This window comes from Ranitomeya variabilis, chromosome 4 (genome assembly GCF_051348905.1).
Source record: "Ranitomeya variabilis isolate aRanVar5 chromosome 4, aRanVar5.hap1, whole genome shotgun sequence".
Taxonomy (NCBI): domain Eukaryota; kingdom Metazoa; phylum Chordata; class Amphibia; order Anura; family Dendrobatidae; genus Ranitomeya; species Ranitomeya variabilis.
In genome coordinates, this window is record NC_135235.1 from 82191239 (window position 1) to 82215906 (window position 24668).

The 24668-nt window shown below is 45.1% G+C and overlaps 1 protein-coding gene across 1 annotated transcript; it reads left to right on the top strand.

Moving 5' to 3' along the window:
- Positions 1-5738: 5738 nt before the first annotated feature.
- LOC143768433 (protein kinase C delta type-like) lies at positions 5739-7324 on the top strand. Its single transcript, XM_077257108.1, has one exon. It carries the CDS (start codon positions 5818-5820, stop codon positions 7231-7233), a length of 1416 nt encoding a protein of 471 aa, XP_077113223.1. The 5' UTR covers positions 5739-5817; the 3' UTR covers positions 7234-7324.
- The last annotated feature ends 17344 nt before the right edge of the window (positions 7325-24668 follow it).

Below are 24668 nucleotides of genomic sequence, written 5' to 3' on the forward strand. Positions count from 1 at the left end.
TGCGATAGGCAACTGACACCCGGCCGCGATCGGCCGCGCTCCCCCCGTGAGCGCCGCCGATCGCGCTGGACGTACTATCCCGTCCGTGGTCATGGGGGCCCACCCCACCTCGACGGGATAGTACGTCCGATGTCAGGAAGGGGTTAATATTTTTCCGTCACTATAACCAAGGGTTTGTTTTTTGCGGGACGAGTTTTCCAGTATACTATATGATAAGATCAATGGTGTTATTCAAAAGTACAACTCGTAAAGCTGAACTGTTGTTCTAGAACACTGCCAATATTTTCCTTTGTTTCTGCATGCTAGATATATAAAATGTCTCACATTTTATATAATGGTTGTTGCCCAGCTTTTCCAGCCTGCAGAATGCCCAGCTAAGATCGTGGTTGTCCCGATGAAGAAGCTATATGCTTCGAAGCGCGTTGATGAATAAATCACTTATTACTTAGATTGATGTCCGTCATTCTTCATCCTACGGTAACCCATCTGTTTTTTTCCATTGCTTACGCACTGCCTCCTCGAGGGTCTGCAGCAGCCTCAAGCGCTCTTAGTGGTTGTGTGTACACAACCCAAACCAGGTAAGCGCAATTGTGCCATCTCCTCCATATCTGTTTTCCCAGATAAGACCATATTTGCGCTTTGTCTCCTTCTAGTCTCTCTCTTGATATCTGCCCAGCTAGTCAGGTTGCTATTTAGAATCAGTGGTAAAGTGTGAAGCTGTAATGAACTTATTTGCCCAGATATGCGGCCACAAATCTCCATACTGCAGCTTAGTTATGAAGACTCACCATATAAGATCCTGGGAGAGATGTAATATAGACCTCCGAAGCTGGCACTGTTTATGGATGGCAGCGGTTGGTTGGACTTGTGGAGAATGAGTCACCCGGAGGTTAGGGGGTACACCTGCCACTCATCCACTAAACAATCTTTATCTCATATAGACTATATATTTGGATCTAGTGGCGTGGCACTGAAGGTGGATAATGTTGAACATGGCAACAGAGGGATTTCAGACCACAGTCCAGTAGTTCTTAAACTTAAATATAGTCGGTCCAATAACAATAGATTCTGGAAATTAAACCCTTTCTGGTTGAAATGAATAGATTCTAGTGACAGGACAATTGACCAATTAAATTGTTTTATTTTAACACATCCGGAACCCCAGAATCTTGGTTTATTTTGGGACACCCTGAAGGCATATTTAAGGGGGTGCTTGTCCTCTACAATTTCCTACATTAAAAAGGTGACGGCGAGGGAGGATGATGAGACGGAGCAACGATTAAAGGATTCAGAGGCTACATATATAGCAAATCAGACCTGCAGTAACAGGGCTGAATGGCTTACCTCCCAGAGATTGTATACCCAACATATAGACGTTAAGTCGAAACGCAAATTATTCTTTACCTGTCAGTCCTATTTTGAGCTGGGGAACCAGGCCAGTACACTCCTGGCTTTCTTAGTACGCCAACACAACACCTCCAACACAATATTACAAATCCGTGAGCCTGATGGCTCATTAGTATCCTCTACTGATGAGGTACTTCAATGTTTTCACGATTATTATAACTCATTATATAAATCTAGTAGCGGTTTTGATACTGATGAATGTTTGGATTATTTATCAGATATAACGTTCCCATCGCTGAGCCCGTCCCAACAAGCCTTTATGGATGCTGAGTTTACTTTGGAGGAAGTGGAACAAGCTATAGCGGACATGGCTACTGGGAAGGCCCCGGGTCATGATGGGTTTCCCATTGAGCTATATAGAAAATACAGGGATAAGTTGGCACCACTTCTATTGAAGGTACTCGGGGGAATATGGAAGTGAGAATCTGTCCCTGAAACGTTTTATGATGCCAATATTATTGTACTCAGGAAAGAGGGGAAGGATCCTCTCGATTGTGGATCATATCGACCTATATCTCTAGTGAACGTAGATTATTAAATCTTTACTAAAATTCTGGCTACCAGGCTGAATACGATCATATTAGATCTTATACACCCAGACCAAACTGGCTTTATGCCTGGGAAAAGCACTTCCATCAATATTAGACGGGTCCAGTCGGTTATCCAATATAGCTCTTTAGAGCCAGATAATAAGTGGGCATTGGCATCGCTGGATGCTGCCAAAGCTTTTGACTCCCTTGAGTGGTCCTTTCTATCTGCATGTTTGCGGAGGTACGGTTTTGGGGACAAATATCTGAAAGGGATAGGTACATTATATACGAAACCCAGGGCGCGTATGATAGTGAATGGCTCAATATCTGAGCCCTTTTCTTTACATAGAGGAACTCGCCAGGGATGCCCTCTTTCCCCTGCTCTATTTGCCTTGGAGATAGAGGCTCTGGCAATACGGATGAGGTCCTCCATTGACATCAAGGGGACACGCATTGCAGATCGGGTAGATATTATTGGTCTTTATGCTGATGATATGGTGGTATTTATGGATCAAACAGAGGATACGCTACCAAAAGTAATAACGATTATAGACAAATTCAGCAAATTCTCTGGTCTTTATATAAATTGGGATAAGTCCGCCCTGATGCCTCTTTCTCATATTCCAATGCCACGTCTCGAAACTCTCTCGTCGTTGCCCATTGTCTACAATTTCAAATATCTGGGAATCCATATGTCTCAACATAGTAGATTTGATTTACAATTTAATATTTACCCATTAATAGATCTGGTAAAGTCCAAATTTACTACCTGGGATAAACTCCCTCTCTCTGTGGCTGGTCGCATTAATTTGATCAAAATGATACTGCTCCCCAAATTAAGTTACTGCCTTCAACACAGTGCTGTCCCAATACCTAAATCCCTCTTTGCGACTCTAAATTCTCTAACCACGTCTTTTATATGGGGGAAAAGTAGGCCTAAACTTAGGCTATCTACTCTGCAGAGACCGAGGCGGAGGGGAGGAGCGGCTTTGCCAGACTTCTACTTATATTATCTGGCTGGGCAGGTTAAAATGATAAATAAATGGATGCCCAGCAATTCTAATTCTCTCCCTAATTCAGAGAGCCATCTGCTTTATTCTGCTCGGATCGATTGTCCATTGGGGTTTTTGGAAATGGAGAGGTTTGGTGTTCCCCGTTTGCTACCTTTGCTTCGGTTGGCAAGATCAATATGGAGTCAAATTAAAAAAATAACTAAATTTGTTGATATAGTGGCAGAAATGCCACTGTGGAATAACAGTTATTTCCCAGGATTATTGGGCCACCCATCCACGGAATTTTGGATATCACACGGTGTTCTCTCAATGGGCAATATACATAACCAGGGTTTTTTTACCTCCTTTTAACAATTACAAAATACTTATAACATCCCAAGATCCCAGTTTTTCCGCTATCTACAATTGAGATCAGCCTTTCAATAACACGTGCGAAATATGGGTATGGGTCGAGCCATTTCATCTCTACCATTGATAGGAATTCTCAATTCACAAGGTCCTCAAGGACTTATCTCCTCTTTATACACTTATCTATTATCCATAGGAGAGGGATCTACTATAGATTCTATTAAGAGGAGGTGGGAGGGGCTTCTTCCAGATACACTGGGGGAAGAATAGGACGACATTTTGGAATCTACAACTAAGGTTTCCCCATCAATTAACAATAGGATGACTCAGCTATACATTATATATCAATCCTATCTGACCCCGACTCGTCTTTTTAAAATGGGTCGTCTCCATTCGTCAGATTGTCTGAGATATCACTTAAGTGATGCGGATTTTATTCATATGATATGGAAATGTCCCGTTATCTCTCATTATTGGAAAGAGGTGACGACATTATTGACATCCTTGTTGTTGATTCCTGTCCCACTTGAGCCATTGACCTGTTTATTTGGGGTATGGGATGTGGAGGCTTGGGATCACCACACTGGGATTTTTTTGCGAGAGACACTGTTTCTGGCGCGAAAGGTACTGCCGCTGCGATGGATGGGTGGTTCTTGCCCATCTCTTAGAGCTTGGGTGGATTTAGTGAACTCAATTATCCCGTATGAACGGACATTATATCAGAATAGAGGATGTCCAGATAAATTTGAGAAAATATGGGGTAAATGGAACTCCTCCCATCATACTCTATAATTTATAACAATTTAATATACACGTAGGAAGTAGGGTCTGTGGTTTTGGGGACATTGCTTACAGGGTGAAATTTATACGGAATTTTCTTTTGGCGGCGTTCTTTTAGTTCTTTTAGTAGTTGATGTAGTTAAGGTTATACAATAGGATACTTGTGATTGACATGCACCGTTTATTACTCTTGTAATACTCCAGATGTGATGATGCATTGTAACGATTCACACTGTATGTCATAATGGATAATGATAGAAACAAATGCAAATGTGTGTATTGTATGATTTACTTTGCAATTAATAAACGAATTTTAAAAAAAAAATACAGACCTCCGAAACACCGACTACCTGGAAAAATCTCTTTAACTACCCAACGTACCATATTTAGGCATAATTAGCTTTTGGAAGCTCTTGATATCTGGGTAATTGTCACAAGATTTCTTCAAAAGAACATTTTCTCAGCCCTTCTGCAGTAGAATTTTTTTGTTTTAAGTAAAATGAACAGACATACTTGTTATACTAAGCTGAACTGTTGTTCTAGAACACTGCCAATATTTTCCTTTGTTTCTGCATGCTATATATATAAAATGTCTCACAACATTTTATATAATCGTTGTTGTCCAGCTTTTCCAGCATGCAGAATGCCCAGCTAAGATCGTGGTTGTCCCAATGAAGTAGCTATATGCTTCGAAGCGCGTTGATGAATAAACCACTTATTACTTAGATTGGCGTCCGTCATTCTTCATCCTACGGTAACCCATCGGTTTTTTCCATTGCTTATGCACTGCCTCCTCGAGGGTCTGCAGCAGCCTCAAGCGCTTAGTGGTTGTGTGTACACAACCCACACCAGCTAAGCGCGATTGTGCCATCTCCTCCATATCTGTTTTCCCAGATAAGACCATATTTGCGCTTTGTCTCCTTCTAGTCTCTCTCTTGATATCTGCCCAGCTGGTCAGGTTGCTATTTAGAATCAGTGGTAAAGTGTGAAGCTGTAATGAACTCATTTGTCCAGATATGTGGCCACAAATCTCCATACTGCAGCTTAGTTATGAAGACTCACCATATAAGATCCTGGGAGAGGTGTAATATAGACCTCCGAAACACCGACTACCTGGAAAAATCTCTTTAACTACCCAACGTACCATATTTAGGCATAATTAGCTTTTGGAAGCTCTTGATATCTGGGTAATTGTCACAAGATTTCTTCACAAGAACATTTTCTCAGCCCTTCCGCAGTAGAATTTTGTGTTTTAAGTAAAATGAACAGACATATTTGTTATACTTATATTTAATATACTTTTTTTAAATAATTTTACATTAAAGAACTGATAATGTGTATAATCACTGCCCTATGCAAAATAACCTAACAAAAAATAAAATAAAACAAATTTAAAACTACTGTTGCTTATTCCTGGTGTCATTTATTCCATGAAGCGTCACCGATTTCCAGCTTCAGGTCATTAAATATTACCCACTCAACAGACTCCATTATAGTCAATGGTGACTAAGCCCCGCCCCTACCCACGACTTTCATTTTCTGCAGTGATGGAACACTCGCATACATCTGCTGACATCACCTACATTGTGACATCACATTCCACAAAGTTCCATGGACAACTGACTGCAGCCATTGAGCTTCAGTTGTGGTTGGCTTTGACTACAATATACGTGTGGATTGCATTTTGTTAATTTTACATACTTTTTTTTGGTAATTGCCCTGTTGTTGCCTGACAAGACATGGACTTCACAGGGAAAAAGAGAAAAAAGACAGTAATTCTGGGAAGAACACCGACAACACCAGATGGACAAGACCTTGCAAATAACAAGGAACTTCCAGCTAAGGTTAGGAAGAAGGACCCCAAGAAATCTGGGCAGGCTGATCAGGTATTACCTGACAATGAGGGAACTAAGAATATTCCCTTCTTAAAAACTATACAAAAAACATCTGGCAAGCTTGTGTTATACATCAGAAATCAAGCTGATAAAATTCTGAAAAGACTGATTACAAGAGAGAAGAAAAGCGCCAATGTGGGTCCTACCAGGACCATTAACACGAAAGGCAATGAGAGTATAGCAGAAGAGGAAGGAACTGGGAAAAAGAGGAAACGGGAAGATCCAGCCGCCATTCAAGAAGACATCTCCGGCGAATGTAGCGGTCCCAGTAACAAACAAATAAAGACCACTGTCTCTCTCACCAGGGATAAGTTTATCTTCCGTAGTATACTCGGAGAAGGGGGTTATGGAAAGGTTATGCTGGCCACTGATAAGATACGAAGAGAAAATGTGGCACTTAAAATCATAAAGAAGAAAATCCTTATCTCCCACCCTGAATGCCTTGTGGAACACCATGTCCTGAAGATTACCCACAATAGCAGATTCCTAACACACTGCCATGCCGCATTTCAGACTGAACACCATGCCTATTTTGTCACCGAGCTGGCCAGTGGAGGGGACCTGCATGACTATATATATAGCACCATTCCTCTGAGGGACTCTATAGTATTTATGGCAGCAGAAATCGTTTGTGGCCTACAATTCCTGCACACCAACGGCATCATCCACCGGGACATAAAACCGGACAACATCCTGCTGACTGGCGACGGCCACATCAAAATTACAGACTTTGGACTATGTCTATGTGAGGAGAGATTTAATGCCAGTGATTTCGGAGGAACACCTGGGTATGGTGCCCCAGAAATGATCATGGGAGACTTTTACGATGCCGGTGTAGACTGGTTCGCCTTCGGTGTTGTTTTATACAACATGATCCTCCAAGACTCACCATTTGAAGGAGACACCAGTGAAGAGATTGAGAATAATGTCATCTACCAGGAACCATCATATGAAGACCTCACTGACTACACTGCTGCTCACATTATATCCAGGCTTCTCTGCAAAGACCAATCTGTCCGGCTAGGGGTAAATGGGAAAATCAGAAATCACCCCTTCTTTTCAAGTGTAAACTGGACAGACATAGAGTCAGGAAAAGCCCCATCTCCTGTTATAACAGAAAATAACATGGATGTCATCATGGGACAGCGGATCCCAGCACCACGCAGTGCGGAACTGAATGAGAAAATTCCTGTTGAACAACAGAAGATATTTACTAATTTTTCGTTTGTGACTTCAGCATGGAGCACAACTTACTACTAATCGGTGAATGAGGAAAATAACATCTAAACCTCCTGTTTCTTAACTTAAAGTTATACAGTTATACTGATTAAAATGACACCTTGGTTCATGAAATCCATATTGTGGTTGTTGCTTAATCTGTATGTGTAGTTTTTAGTTTATGTGGAGGGGGGATCTTTATGTGGTGCTCTGCTCTGACATGCATCTGTATGGGTTTATGACAGGTCAGTGATCCTTCAGTGACCTGGCCCCAATTTTACATACTGCATGGAATTATGTTTGAAAAAAAAAATTAACATTCATCAGGCAGGCACTGGCGCCTGTGATGTAGCATGATAAAGTGGATAATATGCTTGAATTCATTTGATTTTGTCATATAATTTTGGTGGAAAAAAATTATCTTGATCAAAATGGCGCCAGCAGACGTGCTTGGCAGTAGCATCATCCGGAGGCGACATTTTACTGGAGAGAAATGGTCATTGACTTAGATACCTGTAGGTGAATATCTGCTAAACTGTACATTCATACTATACATTAGGAAAACGGTCACTTTCATTTTATACATCCAGTACCTCAAGTATCGGAAGACATTTTCAGTGTGCCACAAAAACTACAACCACCAGAATTAACTGATGTCAAATTTGTCACCATTTGTTGTTGGTTCAATGAACACAATTACTTTGGCTATGGAATCATCCAGCTTAATCATCATATAGACCAGGGGCACGCAGAGCCCTCCCCGGTGGGCACGCGCCATCTCCTCAGGACTAGAAGACGGCAGGGCAGGGGAAGCGGTGGAGCAGCGGGTCATAGGAGGCAGGAGCAGGATGCTTTGGCTAAAGCGTGTGCCCGCAGCTAAAGAGAAATTAATATTCACTGTACTGGCAGTGAGTATTCATTTGTCTTATAGCGCGCACAGTTTCAGACGCAGCCGCCGGCTTCCAGCAGCTGCCGAGCTATCACAGGTGCCCGCTCAATAAGGTAACCTCTCTCCACTCCAATAGGCCTGGCTGGACAGAGATGAATATTCATTCCCTTAATGAGCAGGGACACGTGATCGCTCAGACGCAGATGCTGCTGGCACAGGAACAAGATGCTGCGAGGGCGCGCAGGGACTGTAAGTAGGATTTGTTTAATGCTTTTCTCATGGGGGCCATACATACAAGGATAGGGATGAGGAACCATGCATACCAGGATAGAGATGAGGAACCATGCATGCAAGGAGAGGGATGAGGAACCATGCATACAAGGATGGGGATAAAGAGGTATGCGTACCGGGACAGGTATGAGGAGTCATGCTGTAGGGAGGTTAAACGGACCATGGGTACCTGCATGCCAGGTCCGGAACTGAAAAGGCTGCATCCTCTGTTCCCAGGGAAAAGCTTGAAGGGGCGGACCTTCTCCTGCTGCCGGAGGGAAGCATGAGTGAGCTGGACCTTCCTTCAGACAAGGGGGGGCAGGGAGAGCCAAAAAAGGTGTGCAGCGTCGGGGACATAAAAGGAAAAAGTGCGCGAAGCAGGGGAGTCTGGCACCGTCGCGGAGCAGAGTGGAGGGCAGCTCAGAGAGCAGTCCACAGAGCGGTGAGCGGTGTGCTCTGCTTACCCAGCCAAAGAGTGCCAAGGCTGTACAGAGCAGAGCCGTGCAGAGCAGAGCTGTACGGAACAAAGCCGAGCAGAGCCTTGCAGAACAGAGCTGTACGGAGCAGAGCCGTGCACACAGAGCAGAGCTGAGCCGGGTGTTGCTTCAGCCACAGAGAGGAGTGCTCCGGTCGGGAGCACCAGTGCCACGCTGACCAGCATTGCCCGCCACCAACAGCGGGGACCAGGGAAAGGGGGACGTGCAGTGTGTGTCCAGTGACTGCCATAAAACTGGGTATCGTACGCTACGTGACCATGAGTACCGCACACGCACTGCCCAAGCGGGACCACATATGAGACTGACACATGCGCTCTGACATTGGCAGCGAGTAGTTCCCTTGACACTTGTGACCTGACTGCACAAGTGAAGAATAGTCGTGGGGCCATATTGGGCTCAGACAGTATCGTGATCCACACTCCTCCGGTCACAGTAGTATATGGACTAGGGGCAGCGGAAGGTGCCAGAGACCGACCGCTGTCACCAGAAGATGGGGTTTTGTTGCACATAGGACCCACCTGGAAGAGAAGAGATACCGCGCCACCTGTTGTCGGCGTTATTGAGTTCGCAGCAGGAGCTGCAGTTTAAGTACTTCTTGACTCACGTGTTAACGAACTGCCGTTATCTGAAACTTCGGTCTCCATTTCTCCATATCCTCTGCCTTTCTTTTCTGTTCAATCCTGTGTTTAACCCTTTTCCTCCCTGCATGCAGTATTCCCTTGTTAATAAATCTGTTTACCCTTGCTCTGCCTCCCCGTCCGTCACTGCATCCCGCGTTCCTGCTAGAACCTTACAATGCATACAAGGATAGGGATGAGGAACCATGCATGCAAGTATAGGGATAAGGAGTCATGCATGCCAGGATGGGGATAAGGCTAGGTTCCCATTGCGTTAAGGCAATCCGTTTAGCGCTAAGCGCTAGCGGATTGCGCTAACGCAATGTCTTTTAAGGGGTCGCGTTAAACGTGCCCGCTAGCGCAGATACCCGATCTGCGAGAGCAGGGAACGGACCTCGGGCGTGCCGCGGACACTGCAAGCAGCGTCCGAGGCGCGCTACAAAAGGACAGCACATCGCTAGCGCGTGCCGAAAATGACACGCGCTAGCGATGCGCTTTAAAATTGCAGGCAATGGGAGTGCTAACGGACGCGTTGCACGGCGTTAATTTTGCCGTGCAACGCTGTCCGTTAGCGCTCACACTAAAACGCAATGGGAACCTAGCCTAAGGAGCCATGCATACAAGGATAGGGATGAGGAGCCATGCAGACAAGGATGGGCATAAGGAGCCATGCATAGAAGGATGGGGATAAGGAGCCATGCTGTGACAGTCACTGGCTTTGTAGAGGAAGGGAGGTTTGTGTCACTGCGCATGCAGCAGTCAGTGATATGAAACCGGAGTGTTTGGTGTTTCCAGCACACTATGTGCTGAGAAGCTGTGTACAGAGTTTAATGGGCCGGTTTTATATGAGCACCCGCAGTGGGTGGGAGGGTGCTCACTGTACCCCTTTTCCCTGCAGGTGTTTGAGGACCTGCAGTGATGTCACGATCACGTGACCAGCCCAGGTGATATACCTGGGCCTTTGGTTCAGTCTGTGGTGTGTATTGGGAGAGTAGGAACTCCCACATAGCTCCCGGAGGAGCTAAAGGACTGTGCGGGAAAACTGCAGGTGAACCCTGCAGAGGAAGGACTGATATGAACTGTTTTGTTTGTTTTAGGGTATGTGCACACATTGCAGATTTCCTGCCGATCCGCTCAGAAACGCTGCAGATCCGCAAGTGATTTACAGTACAATGTAAATCAATGGCAAAAAAAATGCTGTGCTAATGGTGAGGAAAAATCTGCACAGAAAATGCAACAGATTAAAAAAAGGACCATGTCAATTCTTTTTGCAGATCTGCTGTGTTTCTGCACCCATTCCATAATAGAAATCTGCAGGGGTTAAAAAAGTAAGAAATCCGCACAAAAATCTGCAACGTGTGCATATGGAGCGCCCAAACCAGGGCAGCGGGGTACTCGGTACCGGGTCCGGTCTTAAAGGGGATGTCACTGTGGCTGTGACCCGATCCGTGGCCCTGGGCATCCAAGTAAATAGAAAGGTCTTTAAAGGGATTTGTAATGTCTATGTTCGTGACACCACCTGTGGTGTTCGGTCAGTTGGGACCGACGCTGCTTAAAGGGGACCACTGGGGTGATGGTATGCAGCAAGATGGTGACGCTTCCCACAGATGAAGTGGGGTCCCAGGTCTTCCCAAGTGTATGGCAAGATGGTGTAAGCCAATGAATGCACAAAGAATGAGGACACAAGTTTACTGATGGTCCTCGGTCCAGGGTACCAGGTGTAGGGTAGCTGTAGTCCAGCCAGCTTGGAGGCAATAGGAGATCCCTCTCCCAGGTGAGGTACGTAAGCCTTTCCTACTCGCGCCAGATGGCAAGGTCCCTGCTGCTTAAAGCTTGCTGACGGGGTCCCCTCTCTCCTGTCCTAAGACAGATGTCTGTACAATAGGCAGTTTGAGCCTGTTTATAGGATCTCTTAGATGACTCGGCTCTTAAGGTCACTGCTTCATCTCAGACTTATTACTTATTACGGTTCTGTCTCGCATCCTGGAGAACAACGCGACCTTGGGCTCCCGGTACCCAGTTCTACGCTCTGGCTCCCAGAGTGTCCTTCCACTGTTCCACTGCTGAGCCTCTTCCTCCTTTGTGCTTTTTCCCTCTAAGCTCCTCCACAATTCAACTCTCCTTCTGCTTCTCTTTCCAGGTGTAGCAGCTCCCTCGTGGCTGCTCGGCCCCACGTCTGCTTCAGACAAAACCTTCTGCTCTCCTGGAGACCAACTGCCTCCCTCTACTGTCTCCCTCAGACTAACTAGCTCCTCCTCCAAACCAGGATCTTTATCCAGGGAAGCTGCCCTAAAACAGGATTTTGAGCTCCCCCTCCTGGCCTGGATTCAGAAGGTGTTGTGTGTGTGTGATTTACCTGTCAAAGAGATCCCTCTTGTTTCCAGGCATAGCACTACCCTCCCCGAGAGGAAGGCAGCACTACTGTGGTACCCGAACTCCTGGGGTGCCACACGCATACCAAAAAAGGCACAGATTCTGGCCTGCGTTTTCTGCCAAGAAATGCAGAATCTGCACAGAAAATTCCACAGTTAAATCTGCAACGTGTGCATATAGCCTTACCGTTATGCAAGCAAGGCTCTGTTTATTTTGCTGAACCCTGCCAAGGTTTATGCTATCTACAATAAACCAGCAGATGTTTCTTTACCAGAACAGTTCCTGTGTGTACCTGAGGAAGCAGCCAATGTGTCATCCCCTCACATGTGGTGCTTCGTATGTGGGCAGTGTTCCAGGTACACGCATAGAGACTGAGGACAACGGTAAGGGGGTGAAATGATACTACTTCCTTGCTCTTCCCTCCGTAGTACTTCTTAATGTGTTACTACTGTGTATTGATAATTATCCGGTGATACTGCTACATGTCGTCGTGTATTACCACCTAGAGTTAATGGTATTGGCACATTTTTATGTGTTATCATTTCTTGTAAATGTGTCGTGTTCTATAATGTTTTAGGTAGAGAAAGTGCAGTTCACCCTTTGGACACTAGAGGGGGCACTTTAGCATGTAGAGTTCTTAGCAAGTTAGGGTTGAGTGTAGGAGGGGCTGCCTGGAGTTAAGGCTAGGTTAGAAGGAAGTTAGCTCGGACGGGGCCAGAGTGCCCGTAGTGTCCACATGGGCTATAGCCCCAGGACGGCTCGGCAGCCAAGTAACGTTATTCAGCAAAAGTCCCAGTTATCCACAGCTATTGGACGTTGGTACAGTGAGCCAGAACAGCAGCTTATATGTGGCGACTCATCGCTTGGGTGGAGGCTTTTAGGGCTGGAGTCGGATGGGCTGAGGAACAGAAGGATGCTGTAGCTTCACCGGGAGTGGTACAGACTTTTCCAGAGGCAACTAAACCAGGTGGCTTATGATTTCAAGTCTGGGGCGAAACAAGCAGAAGGAGTTGTCATCATGGCAAGGTTAAGCCAGGAAGAAGGTGGAGGGCAGTCTAGGACGGTCCGGGAATGTGCCGTGTGGAAGTGTCAGCAAAATAGGGAAAGCTGAGGAAGCATGTCAAGATGGATGTGTCAGAAGTGATGTGCCAACTGTGGATATATTGTGTGAAGTTGTCAGTAAAGAAACCGTTCAAGTTACCATTGACTGTGTCTCAGTTATTTGGACTCTGTGTGCTGCGTTTTCTGTAGACCCTCTGTTCTCGCACGGTAGCTCCGCCCCATCAGTGATCACTTGACCAGCTTAGTTCAGGTCCTGTGTGCACTGCGTGCCTCATTCCTCCCTCTCCCTGCGCTCCCGCTAGCGCCCCCTTAGGCTGCCTGTCTTCGACACCAAAATCATAATGAATTAGTCCCACTTAACAGGTGCTGTTACTTCGGGGGATAGAACCATCGCTTTGTAATGTGTGAGGCAGTGACTGGGGTCATATACGAGGGTCACTATGCGCCCCCAAGGATGCACACACAAGCATATTGAGGCCACTGGAGTGCATTGCAGTCACAGGCATAGCTGTGATTGCAATGCAGAATAAAAATGAGTGTTGGCTTTGGGTAAGCTATTTGTAAAAGGCAGATTTAGAAAAACTTGCTCTGGGCTCTTATTTTTGAAGTGGACAACAGGATGGTAGTGGGGCAGTCTGTTTCCTCCACACCCCCACCCCCCCGGTCCTGGTTTTGCATGTGGCCGACTGCCACAGGTTCTTTGGTAAAAATCCCTGCAACAGAGGGTTGGGCGGGTCAGTGTGGAGCTTGCAAGTTGCAGAGCGGTCAGCTCTGCAAAAGCTCAGCCTGTGTGAGGGAACACAGAGTCAAGCAGAACGAATTCCTGGCACCCCGTAGCATAATCCGCTAGTGTATGTGTCCTCGGCAACCAGATGCATTTACGGACTGTCTTGTTTCCCGGCGGCGATCCGGAGGATATCGTTGTGTTTTGTTTATATGTTTGGACATTAAAACTTTAAAATGCTTTACTTTGAACTTTCCTGGGTCACTGCCTCATCACTGCATAGCGTGGACACTGCTGCACTACATATGTGATCGCAATATGTGACGTCTCTGGGTTACTTACATTAATAATATATAAATCTGTTTATTGATTACATAGAAAAGCATCATCATGTCGAATTCAGAAAGTGAGATGTTACCAGGACTGGGAAGAAAGTGTATTTTCAGAAAATGGTCATCAACTGTGCAGAGTTTCATCTTCTATATGCAGGCGCGGCTCCGTAACGATCTGTCCTTTTCGCTAGGCCACTGTCAGGATCCCACCCCTGACAGGGACCCCCCTGAATCTTCCCCTGCAACACCCTCTGCCACAGGATGTTGCCTTCTCTCTAACTTCCTATCCAGCCCCCAGTTTTACCAGATTGTGAGGAGTGGCCTAATACATAGAACCCTTTGCTCCCCCTGGAGGCCAGACTGTGAAGTGTAATGTGTGACTGTGATACCAGGTCAGGTGAACTCCTTAAGTGCCATCAGACGTACCATCACTCCCCTTAGTGGCGGAGCATCAGTACTGCAACGACCAGGACTCTGGGGCACTGCAAAAGCGCCATGGAATAAATGGATGGCGCTATAACATTAAATAATAATAATAAATAAATTCTGTAAAAAGCGAATCAAGGCAGCAAAAATTGAGACAGACAGACTCATTGCCAGAGAGAGTAAAAATAATCCCAAAATATTCTTTAACTACATAAATAGCGAGAAACTAAAAAATTATAGTGTTGGCCCCCTTAAAAATAGTCTGGGTGAAATGGTGGATGAGGATGAGGAAAAAGCCTCATGCTAAATGACTTTTTTTCAACTGTATTTACACGAGAAAATCCCATGACAGACAATATGATCAGTGATAACAAAAATTCCCCATTAAATGTCACCTGGTTAACCTAGAAGGAAGTACGGCGGCGTCTAAAAATCACTAAAATTGACAAATCTCCGGGCCCGGATGGGATACACCCCGAGTACTGCAGGAATTAAGTACAGTCATTGATAGACCATTATTTTTAATCTTTAAAGACTCCATAATAACAGGGTCTGTACCACAGGACTGGCGTATAGCAAATGTTGTGCTAATATTCAAAAAGGGGACAAAAACTGAACTTGGAAATTATAGGCCAGTAAGCTTAACCTCTACTGTGGGTAAAATCCTGGAGGGCATTCTAAGGGATGCTATACTGGAGTATCTGAACAGGAATAACCTCATGACCCAGTATCAGCACGGGTTTACTAGGGACCGTTCCAGTCAGACTAATCTCATAAGCTTCTATGAAGAGTTAAGTTCCGGACTGGACCAAGGGAACCCAGTGGATGTAGTGTATATGGACTTTTCAAAAGCTTTTGATACGGTGCCACACAAAAGGTTGATGCATAAAATGAGGATAATGGGGAAAGGGGAAAATATATGTAAGTGGATTAAGAGCTGGCTCAGGGATAGGAAACAAAGGGTGGTTATTAATGGAGCACACTCGGACTGGGTCGCGGTTAGCAGTGGGGTACCACAGGGGTCAGTATTGGGCCCTCTTCTTTTTAACATATTTATTAATGACCTTGTAGGGGGCATACAGAGTAGAATTTCAATATTTGCAGATGACACTAAACTCTGCAGGGTAATCAATACAGAGGAGGACAATTTTATATTACAGGATGAATTATGTAAACTAGAAGCTTGGGCTGATAAATGGCAAATGAGCTTTAATGGGGATAAATGTAAGGTCATGCACTTGGGTAGAAGTAATAAGATGTATAACTATGTGCTTAATTGTAAAACTCTGGGCAAAACCATCATTGAAAAAGACCTGGGTGTATGGGTGGACGACAAACTCACATTTAGTGGCCAGTGTCAGGCAGCTGCTACAAAGGCAAATAAAATAATGGGATGCATTAAAAGAGGCATAGATGCTCATGAGCAGAACATAATTTTACCTCTATACAAGTCACTAGTGCGACCACACTTAGAATACTGTGCACAGTTCTGGTCTCCGGTGAGTAAGAAAGACATAGCTGAACTGGAGCGGGTGCAGAGAAGAGCGACCAAGGTTATTAGAGGACTGGGGGGTCTGCAATACTAAGATAGGTTATTACACTTGGGGCTATTTAGTTTGGAAAAACGAAGGCTAAGGGGTGATCTTATTTTAATGTATAAATATATGAGGGGACAGTACAAAGACCTTTCTGATGATCTTTTTAATCATAGACCTGAGACGGGGACAAGGGGGCATCCTCTACGTCTGGAGAAAAGAAGGTTTAAGCATAATAACAGACGCGGATTCTTTACTGTAAGAGCAGTGAGACTATGGAACTCTCTGCCGTATGATGTTGTAATGAGTGACTCATTACTTAAATTTAAGAGGGGACTGGATACCTTTCTGGAAAAGTATAATGTTACAGGTTGTATACACTAGATTCCTTGATAGGGCGTTGATCCAGGGAACTAGTCTGATTGCCGTATGTGGGGTCGGGAAGGAATTTTTTCCCCATTGTGGAGCTTACTCTTTGCCACATGGGTTTTCTTTTTGCCTTCCTCTGGATCAACATGTTAGGGCATGTTAGGTTAGGCTATGGGTTGAACTAGATGGACTTAAAGTCTTCCTTTAACTTTAGTAACTATGTTACTATGTTACTATTCAGCTTTTCTTGACTCCTGAATGGTAACACTGCTGTCATTGCAGCATGTGTAATGAGTGTCCTTTTTTATTAGATGGCAATGGACAGGATTGATGGGGTTTAAAATTCCCAATGACACTAGTTTTAGAGATGTTGGTTGGACATTTGGTGGACAAATGTTGGTTGCTGGGGCCTTATAAGTAAATTCTATTTGTAAGGCATTATGACTTGTTTCTAGGTGAGAATATGTAGGGTACAATGATAAAACCACTTTATGTACCTCTATATGTGACTATGCAAATCTACTGTATATACAAAGTGCTTCCATAATATGCTTGATAAGTAACCACTGAGGCTCAAGGCGTAGTTAGTTGGTCCATCATGATCAGCGTGATGTAGGGGCAGAAACTGTGATATCTGCAATGTCCCTTACTGGGCTGCTTGCTGCAGTTTTGATAATCTGTTGCTGATAGAACTGTCATTTTATCACTACAGGACCAGTAAACCTGCTGCCATGTAGTCTTTCACATTCATGAGCTCTGTATAATCCTGCCCCGTCAAGGATTGGAAGTTTTCTGCCTATGCACAGTGTACACAGAGTGCTGCCAATCAGTGGTGTGAAGAGTTATACAGCGCTTAGCATTCAGAGAACTAGTAGATCTGCAGCAGACAAAACAGGGATTTTATCAAAACTGCAGCAAGAAGTCCAGTAAGTGTCACATAACTGGAATCGGGGTCCCTGCCCCTACATCATACTGCTCTTAATTAGAGTAGCAAATGCCTGGCACAGAACAAGTAATGGAATTCTATCTGCAGTATGTGCACTGGCAGTGATTTCAATTTGCACATTTAGTGGATTTGCGGTGTTTTTCCACAATAAATTTGGTCTGTGTGTTATATATAAATAGGTTTGTTGCGATTTTCACCGTATGCACTGGTCATGTGTTGTGAGTTTTTCCTTTTTTTTATTATGCAGAAAGTTTTCACAATATGTGGATGAGATTTTTATAACCTAGTTAGTTATGCTGTTCCGCTATGTATTGTGCTAGTGCAGCGCCTGTTATGATCCGGTGACTTTGGAGCCGCATGAACTTTCTCTGGAGTAGGTGGAAACTGTACTGACCGCAAAACCTGAACTAACACCGCAACTAGAAGTAGCCGTGGGATGTGCCTAACAAACCCTAGACACCTCGACACAGCCGGAGGACTAAATACCCCTATAGATGGAAATAGGAATACTACCTTGCCTCAGAGCAGAACCCCAAAGGATAGGCAGCCCCCCACGAATATTGACTGTGAGTAGGAGAGGAAAGACACACGCAGGCAGAAAACAGGATTCAGCAAAAGAGGCCACTCTAGCTAAATAGGGAAAGATAGGACAGAATACTAAGCGGTCAGTATTAAAACCCTTCCAAAAATATCCACAGCAGATAATACAAAAAGTTCCACAATCTAACTAAAGACATGGAATGTATATCTGCCACTCCAGAGAATTAAACAAGGCTGAGAAAATACTGACACAATCTAAGCTGGACAAAAAAAAAACACTGAATAGCACAGAATTATTAAGCACCCAGCATGTGTGCCACAGAAACCAAAACCAGACACTTATCTTTGCTGATTTGGCAGAAGGCAGAAGGAACCAAACCAGGACCAAAACCTCCCAAAAACCATGGACAACTGGCAAGGACTAATGAATCCTGCACGCCTAAATACCCCAGTCAGAACTGCAATCAGCAGATACACCTGACCAGGACTGCAACTCAGGGACAACTGCATTACCACCTACAACCACCGGAGGGAGCCCAAAAGCAGAATTCACATCAGTACCCCCTCCTTGAGGAGGGGTCTCCGAACCCTCACCAGAGCCCCCAGGCCGATCAGGACGAGCCAGATGAAAAGCATGAACCAAATCAGCAGCATGGACATCAGAGGCAAAAACCCAAGAATTATCCTCCTGGCCATAACCCTTCCATTTGACAAGATACTGAAGCCTCCGCCTCGAAAAACGAGAATCCAAAATCTTCTCAACCACATACTCCAACTCCCCATCAACCAACACAGCAATCAGCAGATACACCTGACCAGGACTGCAACTCAGGGACAACTGCATTACCACCTACAACCACCGGAGGGAGCCCAAAAGCAGAATTCACAACAAGCGCCCCAGAGTCCTGGTCGTTGCAGTACTGACACTCCGCCGCTAAGGGGAGTGATGGTACGTCTGATGGCACATAAGGAGTTCACCTGACCAGGTATCACAGTCACACTTTACACTTCACATTCTGGCCACCAGGGGGAGCAAAGGGTTCTATGCATTAGGCCACTCCTCACAATCTGATAAAACTGGGGGCTGGATAGGAAGTTAGGCTGGTTTCACATTTGCGTTTTTTGCCGCTGCGTTTTACCGCAAAAAAACGCATGCGTTTTTTTTCCTATACTTAACATTAAAAACGCATGCGTTTTTTCCATGCTTGCGTTTTGTTGCGGAAATGCAACATGTAGTAATTTCTAGAGGCGTTTTTTTGCGGCAAAAAAACGTATTGCTGTCTATGTAAACGCATGCGGTTTTAAGCACATGCATTTGTTTGCGTTAAAAACGCATGCGTTTTTATAGAAAAAAACAAGACTACACACTGATAAGCCACCCCCCACCATCAAGGTGATAAAGGGATCCAAACCCTTACCCTAACCCTACCCCTAACCCTAAAGCCGGTAATTCAATTGCCGGCTTTTCATATCTCCTGCCTAAACCCGACATGATATGAGACATGGTTTACATACAGTAAACTATGTCATATCCACCTTTTTTTTGCATATTCCAAACGACTAATGTTAGTAGTGTGTATGTGCAAAATTTCGGCGCTGTAGCTATTCATTTTAAGGGTTAAATCGCGGAAAAAATTGGCGTGGGCTCCCGCGCAATTTTCTCCGCCAGAGTGGTAAAGCCAGTGACTGAGGGCAGATATTAATAGCCTAGAGAGGGTCCATGGTTATTGGCCCCCCTGGCTACCTTCAGTTGCGGTGATGCGCCCTCTGCTGGATGTCCTCATATGAAGTCGAGCGTGGGAAAAAGTTCCCAGGCTCCAGTTCATGAGGACATCCAGCAGAGGGCGCATCACAGCGAGTGAAGGTAACTATAGGTCATTGATCTACATTACCTTCATTCTCCGGGGTTTACAGGCACGAGCACAGCTGCATTATAGCAGAGCTCCTGCCTGTAAAATATTTTAACCCCTTCAGATGGATTTACATAATGGGATCTACGGAAGGTATGTATATTGTTGGTTTATTATTTTTAATTTATTACAGATCGAGGGTCTTCAGTTGGATTGAGAGAGCAATAAAATATTGCAACAACCTGTGTGTTTATTTCATTAAAATACAGTTAGGTCCATATATATTTGGACAGAGACGACATTTTTCTAATTTTGGTTATAGACATTACCACAATGAATTTTAAGCAAAACAATTCAGATGCAGTTGAAGTTCAGACTTTCAGCTTTCATTTGAGGGTATCCACATTAAAATTGGATGAAGGGTTTAGGAGTTTCAGCTCCTTAACAAGTGCCACCCTGTTTTTAAATGGACCAAAAGTAATTGGACAATTGACTTCAAGGCTATTTCATGGACAGGTGTGGGCAGTCCCTTCGTTATGTCATTCTAAATTAAGCAGATAAAAGGCCTGGAGTTGATTTGAGATGTGGTGCTTGCATTTGGAAGGTTTTGCTGTGAAGTAAACATGCGGTCAAAGGAGCTCTCCATGCAGGTGAAACAAGCCATCCTTAAGCTGCGAAAACAGAAAAAAAAAACATCCGAGAAATTGCTACAATATTAGGAGTGGCAAAATCAACAGCTTGGTACATCCTGAGAAAGAAAGAAAGCACTGGTGAACTCATCAATGCAAAAAGACCTGAGCGCCCACGTAAGACAACAGTGGGGGATGATCGCAGAATAATCTCCATGGTGAAGAGAAACCCCTTCACAACAGCCAACCAAGTGAACAACACTCTCCAGGAGGTCGGCGTATCAATATCCAAATCTACCATAAAGAGAAGACTGCATGAAAGTAAATACAGAGGGTTCACTGCACGGTGCAAGCCACTCATAAGCATCAAGAAGAAAAAGGCTAGACTGGACTTTGCTAAAAAAACAACTAAAAAAGCCAGCACAGTTCTGGAAGAACATTCTTTGGACAGATGAAACCAAGATCATCCTCTACCAGAATGATGGAAAGAGAAAAGTATGGCGAAGGCGTGGTACAGCTAATGATCCAAAGCATACCACATCATCTGTAAAACATGGCGGAGGCAGTGTGATGGCTTGGGCATGCATGGCTGCCAGTGGCACTGGGTCACTAGTGTTTATTGATGATGTCACACAGGACTGAAGCAGCCAAATGAATTCTGAGGTACTCAGAGCCGCCATACTGTGTGCTCAGATCCAGCCAAATGCAGCCAAACTGATTGGTCGTCATTTCATACTACAGATGGACAATGACCCAAAACATAAAGCCAAAGCAACCCAGGAGTTTATTTAAGCAAAGAAGTGGAATATTCTTGAATGGCCAAGTCAGTCACCTGATCTCAACCCAATTGAGCATGCATTTCACTTGTTAAAGACTAAACTTCAGACAGTAGGGCTCACAAACAAACAGCAACTGAAAACCACTGCAGTGAAGGCCTGGCAGAGCATCAAAAAGGAGGAAACACAGCGTCTGGTGATGTCCATGAGTTCAAGACTTCAGGCAGTCATTGCCAACAGAGGGTTTTCAACCAAGTACTAGAAATGAACATTTTATTTAAAATTATTTAATCTGTCCAATTACTTTTGGTCCCTTTAAAAACAGGGAGGCACATGTTAAGGAGTTGAAACTCCTAAACCCTTCATCCAATTTTAATGTGGATACCCTCAAATGAAAGCTGAAAGTCTGAACTTCAACTGCATCGGAATTGTTTTGTTTAAAATTCATTGTGGTAATGTCTATAACCAAAATTAGAAAAATGTTGTCTGTGTCCAAATATATATGGACCTAACTGTACTTTGCAATATTGTGTGTGTGTGTTTTTTTTAACCATTTCATACAATTGGATTAATAATGGATAGGTGTCATAATTGACGCCTCTCCATTATTAATCTGGCTTAATCTCACCTTACAATAGCAAGGTGACATTAACCCTTCATTACCCCATATCCCACCGCTACACGGGAGTGGGAAGAGAGTGGCCAAGTGCCAGAATAGGCGCATCTTCCGGATGTGCCTTTTCTGGGGTGGCTGGGGGCAGATGTTTTTAGCCAGGGGGGCCAATAACCATGGATCCTCTCTAGGCTATTAATATCTGCCCTCAGTCACTGGCTTTACCACTCTGGCGGAGAAAATTGCGCGGGAGCCCACGCCAATTTTTTCCGCGATTTAACCCTTAAATTTAATAGCTACAGCGCCGAAATTTCGCACATACACACTACTAACATTAGTAGTGTGGAATATGCAAAAAAAGGGGGATATGACATGGTTTACTGTCTGTAAACCATGTCTCATATCATGTCGGGTTTTTAGGCAGGAGAAATGAAAAGCCGGCAATTGAATTACCGGCTTTTCACATATATCGTGCTGAAGTAAATATAACTTTTTCTATTTATATTGGGTTTTCTAGATGATTTTGATGATTGGCAGCTGTCACACACTTCTCAGCATGTGTTTCAAAAACGCAAACGCAGGAAAAAACGCATGTAAACGCGTCAAAACGCCGCGTTTTTTTACCGCATGAGAAAAACGCATGCGTCTAAAAAACGCAGCGTTTGTACGCGTTTACAAGCGTTTTTTCAACACCTGCGTTTGCGTTTTAAACGCTGCGTTTTTAAATGCAAATGTGAAACTAGCCTTAGTAAGAAACTGACTGCGTTGGAACCAGGCAACATCCTGTGAGAGTGTTGCAGGGGAAGATTCAGGGGGGTCTCTGTCAGGGGTGGGATCCTGACAGTGGCCTAGCGAACAGAACAGAACGTTAAGGAGCCGCGCCTGCACTCGAATGCGGCGGCATCCTAAGAAAGGAAAAGAAGCGAGGTTTACTGTGGAGAAGTGAGAAATGAGATCGCAGCAAAAAGGAGATAACAGCAGTAGGAGTCGTGCCGTAAGATCGAGGCAACATCCTACTGAGGCGCGTAGCCGGTGGCCAGAACGCCGAGGAAGTATTAGGCTCCAAGCATTACTTGAAACAGCGGCAGGACAGTTAATTTTAGGTTGGCTGTCTCACCTAAATCACCTAAGCAGACATAGGGGGCAATTGTGGGAGAGGGGCGATGCTAGGGTCCCCGAAGAACTCCAGGCCTACCCGTCATACGGGTGCGTCCTATCCATATCATCTGGGGGACGGTGAAGAACATCAGAACAGATACGAGTTGTGAGAAAGAAGAACATCAGAAACAGACACAACAGTTGTGAGGACTATCCCGTGGTGCTCAGCAGGGAGGTACTACAACACACAGGCGCTAGAAGGTAGGCACTGATTTCCACCTGCAAAGGGAACTCTGGATGTGCCTTCGGACCGGCCGGTCTCAGCCAGCCCTGTTAGCAGTACTCTGGATTGAGGATCCTGAAGCCTTCAGTAAAGAGGTAAAGAGACTGCAACCCTGTGTCCTCGTTATTCATCGCGACCTGCACCACGCACCACCATCACACCTTTCATTGGACACCCCTTAGCAGAGTCACGGACCGGGTCTAGCCACAGTGACAACCCCAGGACCGAGACAGAGAGGCCCGGTACCGAGTACCCCGTGGACCTGCGTCTGGGGGCGCTCCACTATGGATTTACCATGACAAATAAGCTACGGGTGCATTTGCCTTAGTGTTATGACCCCAATGGCGAGGGTCTCAGAGGAACAAGTAAGTCTGCGACGTACAAAAATCCAGCTCATAGGGCAGTGGTAACTGGGTTGACCATATAACTACTCCTAACGCCAACACTAGAAGTAGCCGGGGAACATGCCTACGTTGGTCGCTAGATGTCTCGCGCCAGCCGGAGGACTAACTACCCCTAGAAGAGGAAAACAAAGACCTCTCTTGCCTCCAGAGAATAGACCCCAAAAGTCGGATACAAGCCCCCCACAAATAATAACGGTGAGGTAAGAGGAAATGACAAACACAGAGATGAACTAGGTATAGCAAAGAGAGGCCCACTTACTAATAGCAGAATGTAGTAAGATAACTTATATGGTCAACAAAAACCCTAACAAAATTCCACACTGGAGATACAAGAACCCCCGAACCGTCTAACGGCCCGGGGGGAGAACTCCAGCCTCCCTAGAGCTTCCAGCAAGGTTAGGATACAGATTATGTACAAGCTGGACAAAAATGCAAACAAAAACAAATAGCAAAAAGCAAGAAAGCAGACTTAGCTTAATTTAGCAGGAACCAGGATCAGTAGACAAGAGCACAACAGATTAGCTCTGATTACAACGTTGCCAGGCATTGAACTGAAGGTCCAGGGAGCTTATATAGCAACACCCCTGACCTAACGACCCAGGTGAGCATACAAGGGATGAATGACATACCCAGAGTCAAATCACTAGTAACCACTAGAGGGAGCCAAAAGGTAAATTCACAACAGTACCCCCCCCTTAGTGAGGGGTCACCGAACCCTCACCAAGACCACCAGGGCGATCAGGATGAGCGGCGTGAAAGGCACGAACTAAATCGGCCGCATGCACATCAGAGGCGACCACCCAGGAATTATCCTCCTGACCATAGCCCTTCCACTTGACCAGGTACTGAAGCCTCCGCCTGGAGAGACGAGAATCTAAGATCTTCTCCACCACGTACTCCAACTCGCCCTCAACCAACACCGGAGCAGGAGGCTCAGCAGAAGGAACCACAGGCACAACGTACCGCCGCAACAAGGACCTATGAAATACGTTGTGAATGGCAAACGACACCGGAAGATCCAGGCGAAAGGATACAGGATTAATGATTTCCAATATCTTGTAAGGACCAATGAAGCGAGGCTTAAATTTGGGAGAGGAGACCTTCATAGGAACAAATCGAGAAGACAGCCATACCAAATCCCCAACGCGAAGTCGGGGACCCACACCGCGGCGGCGGTTGGCAAAACGCTGAGCCTTCTCCTGTGACAACTTCAAGTTGTCCACCACATGACTCCAGATCCGCTG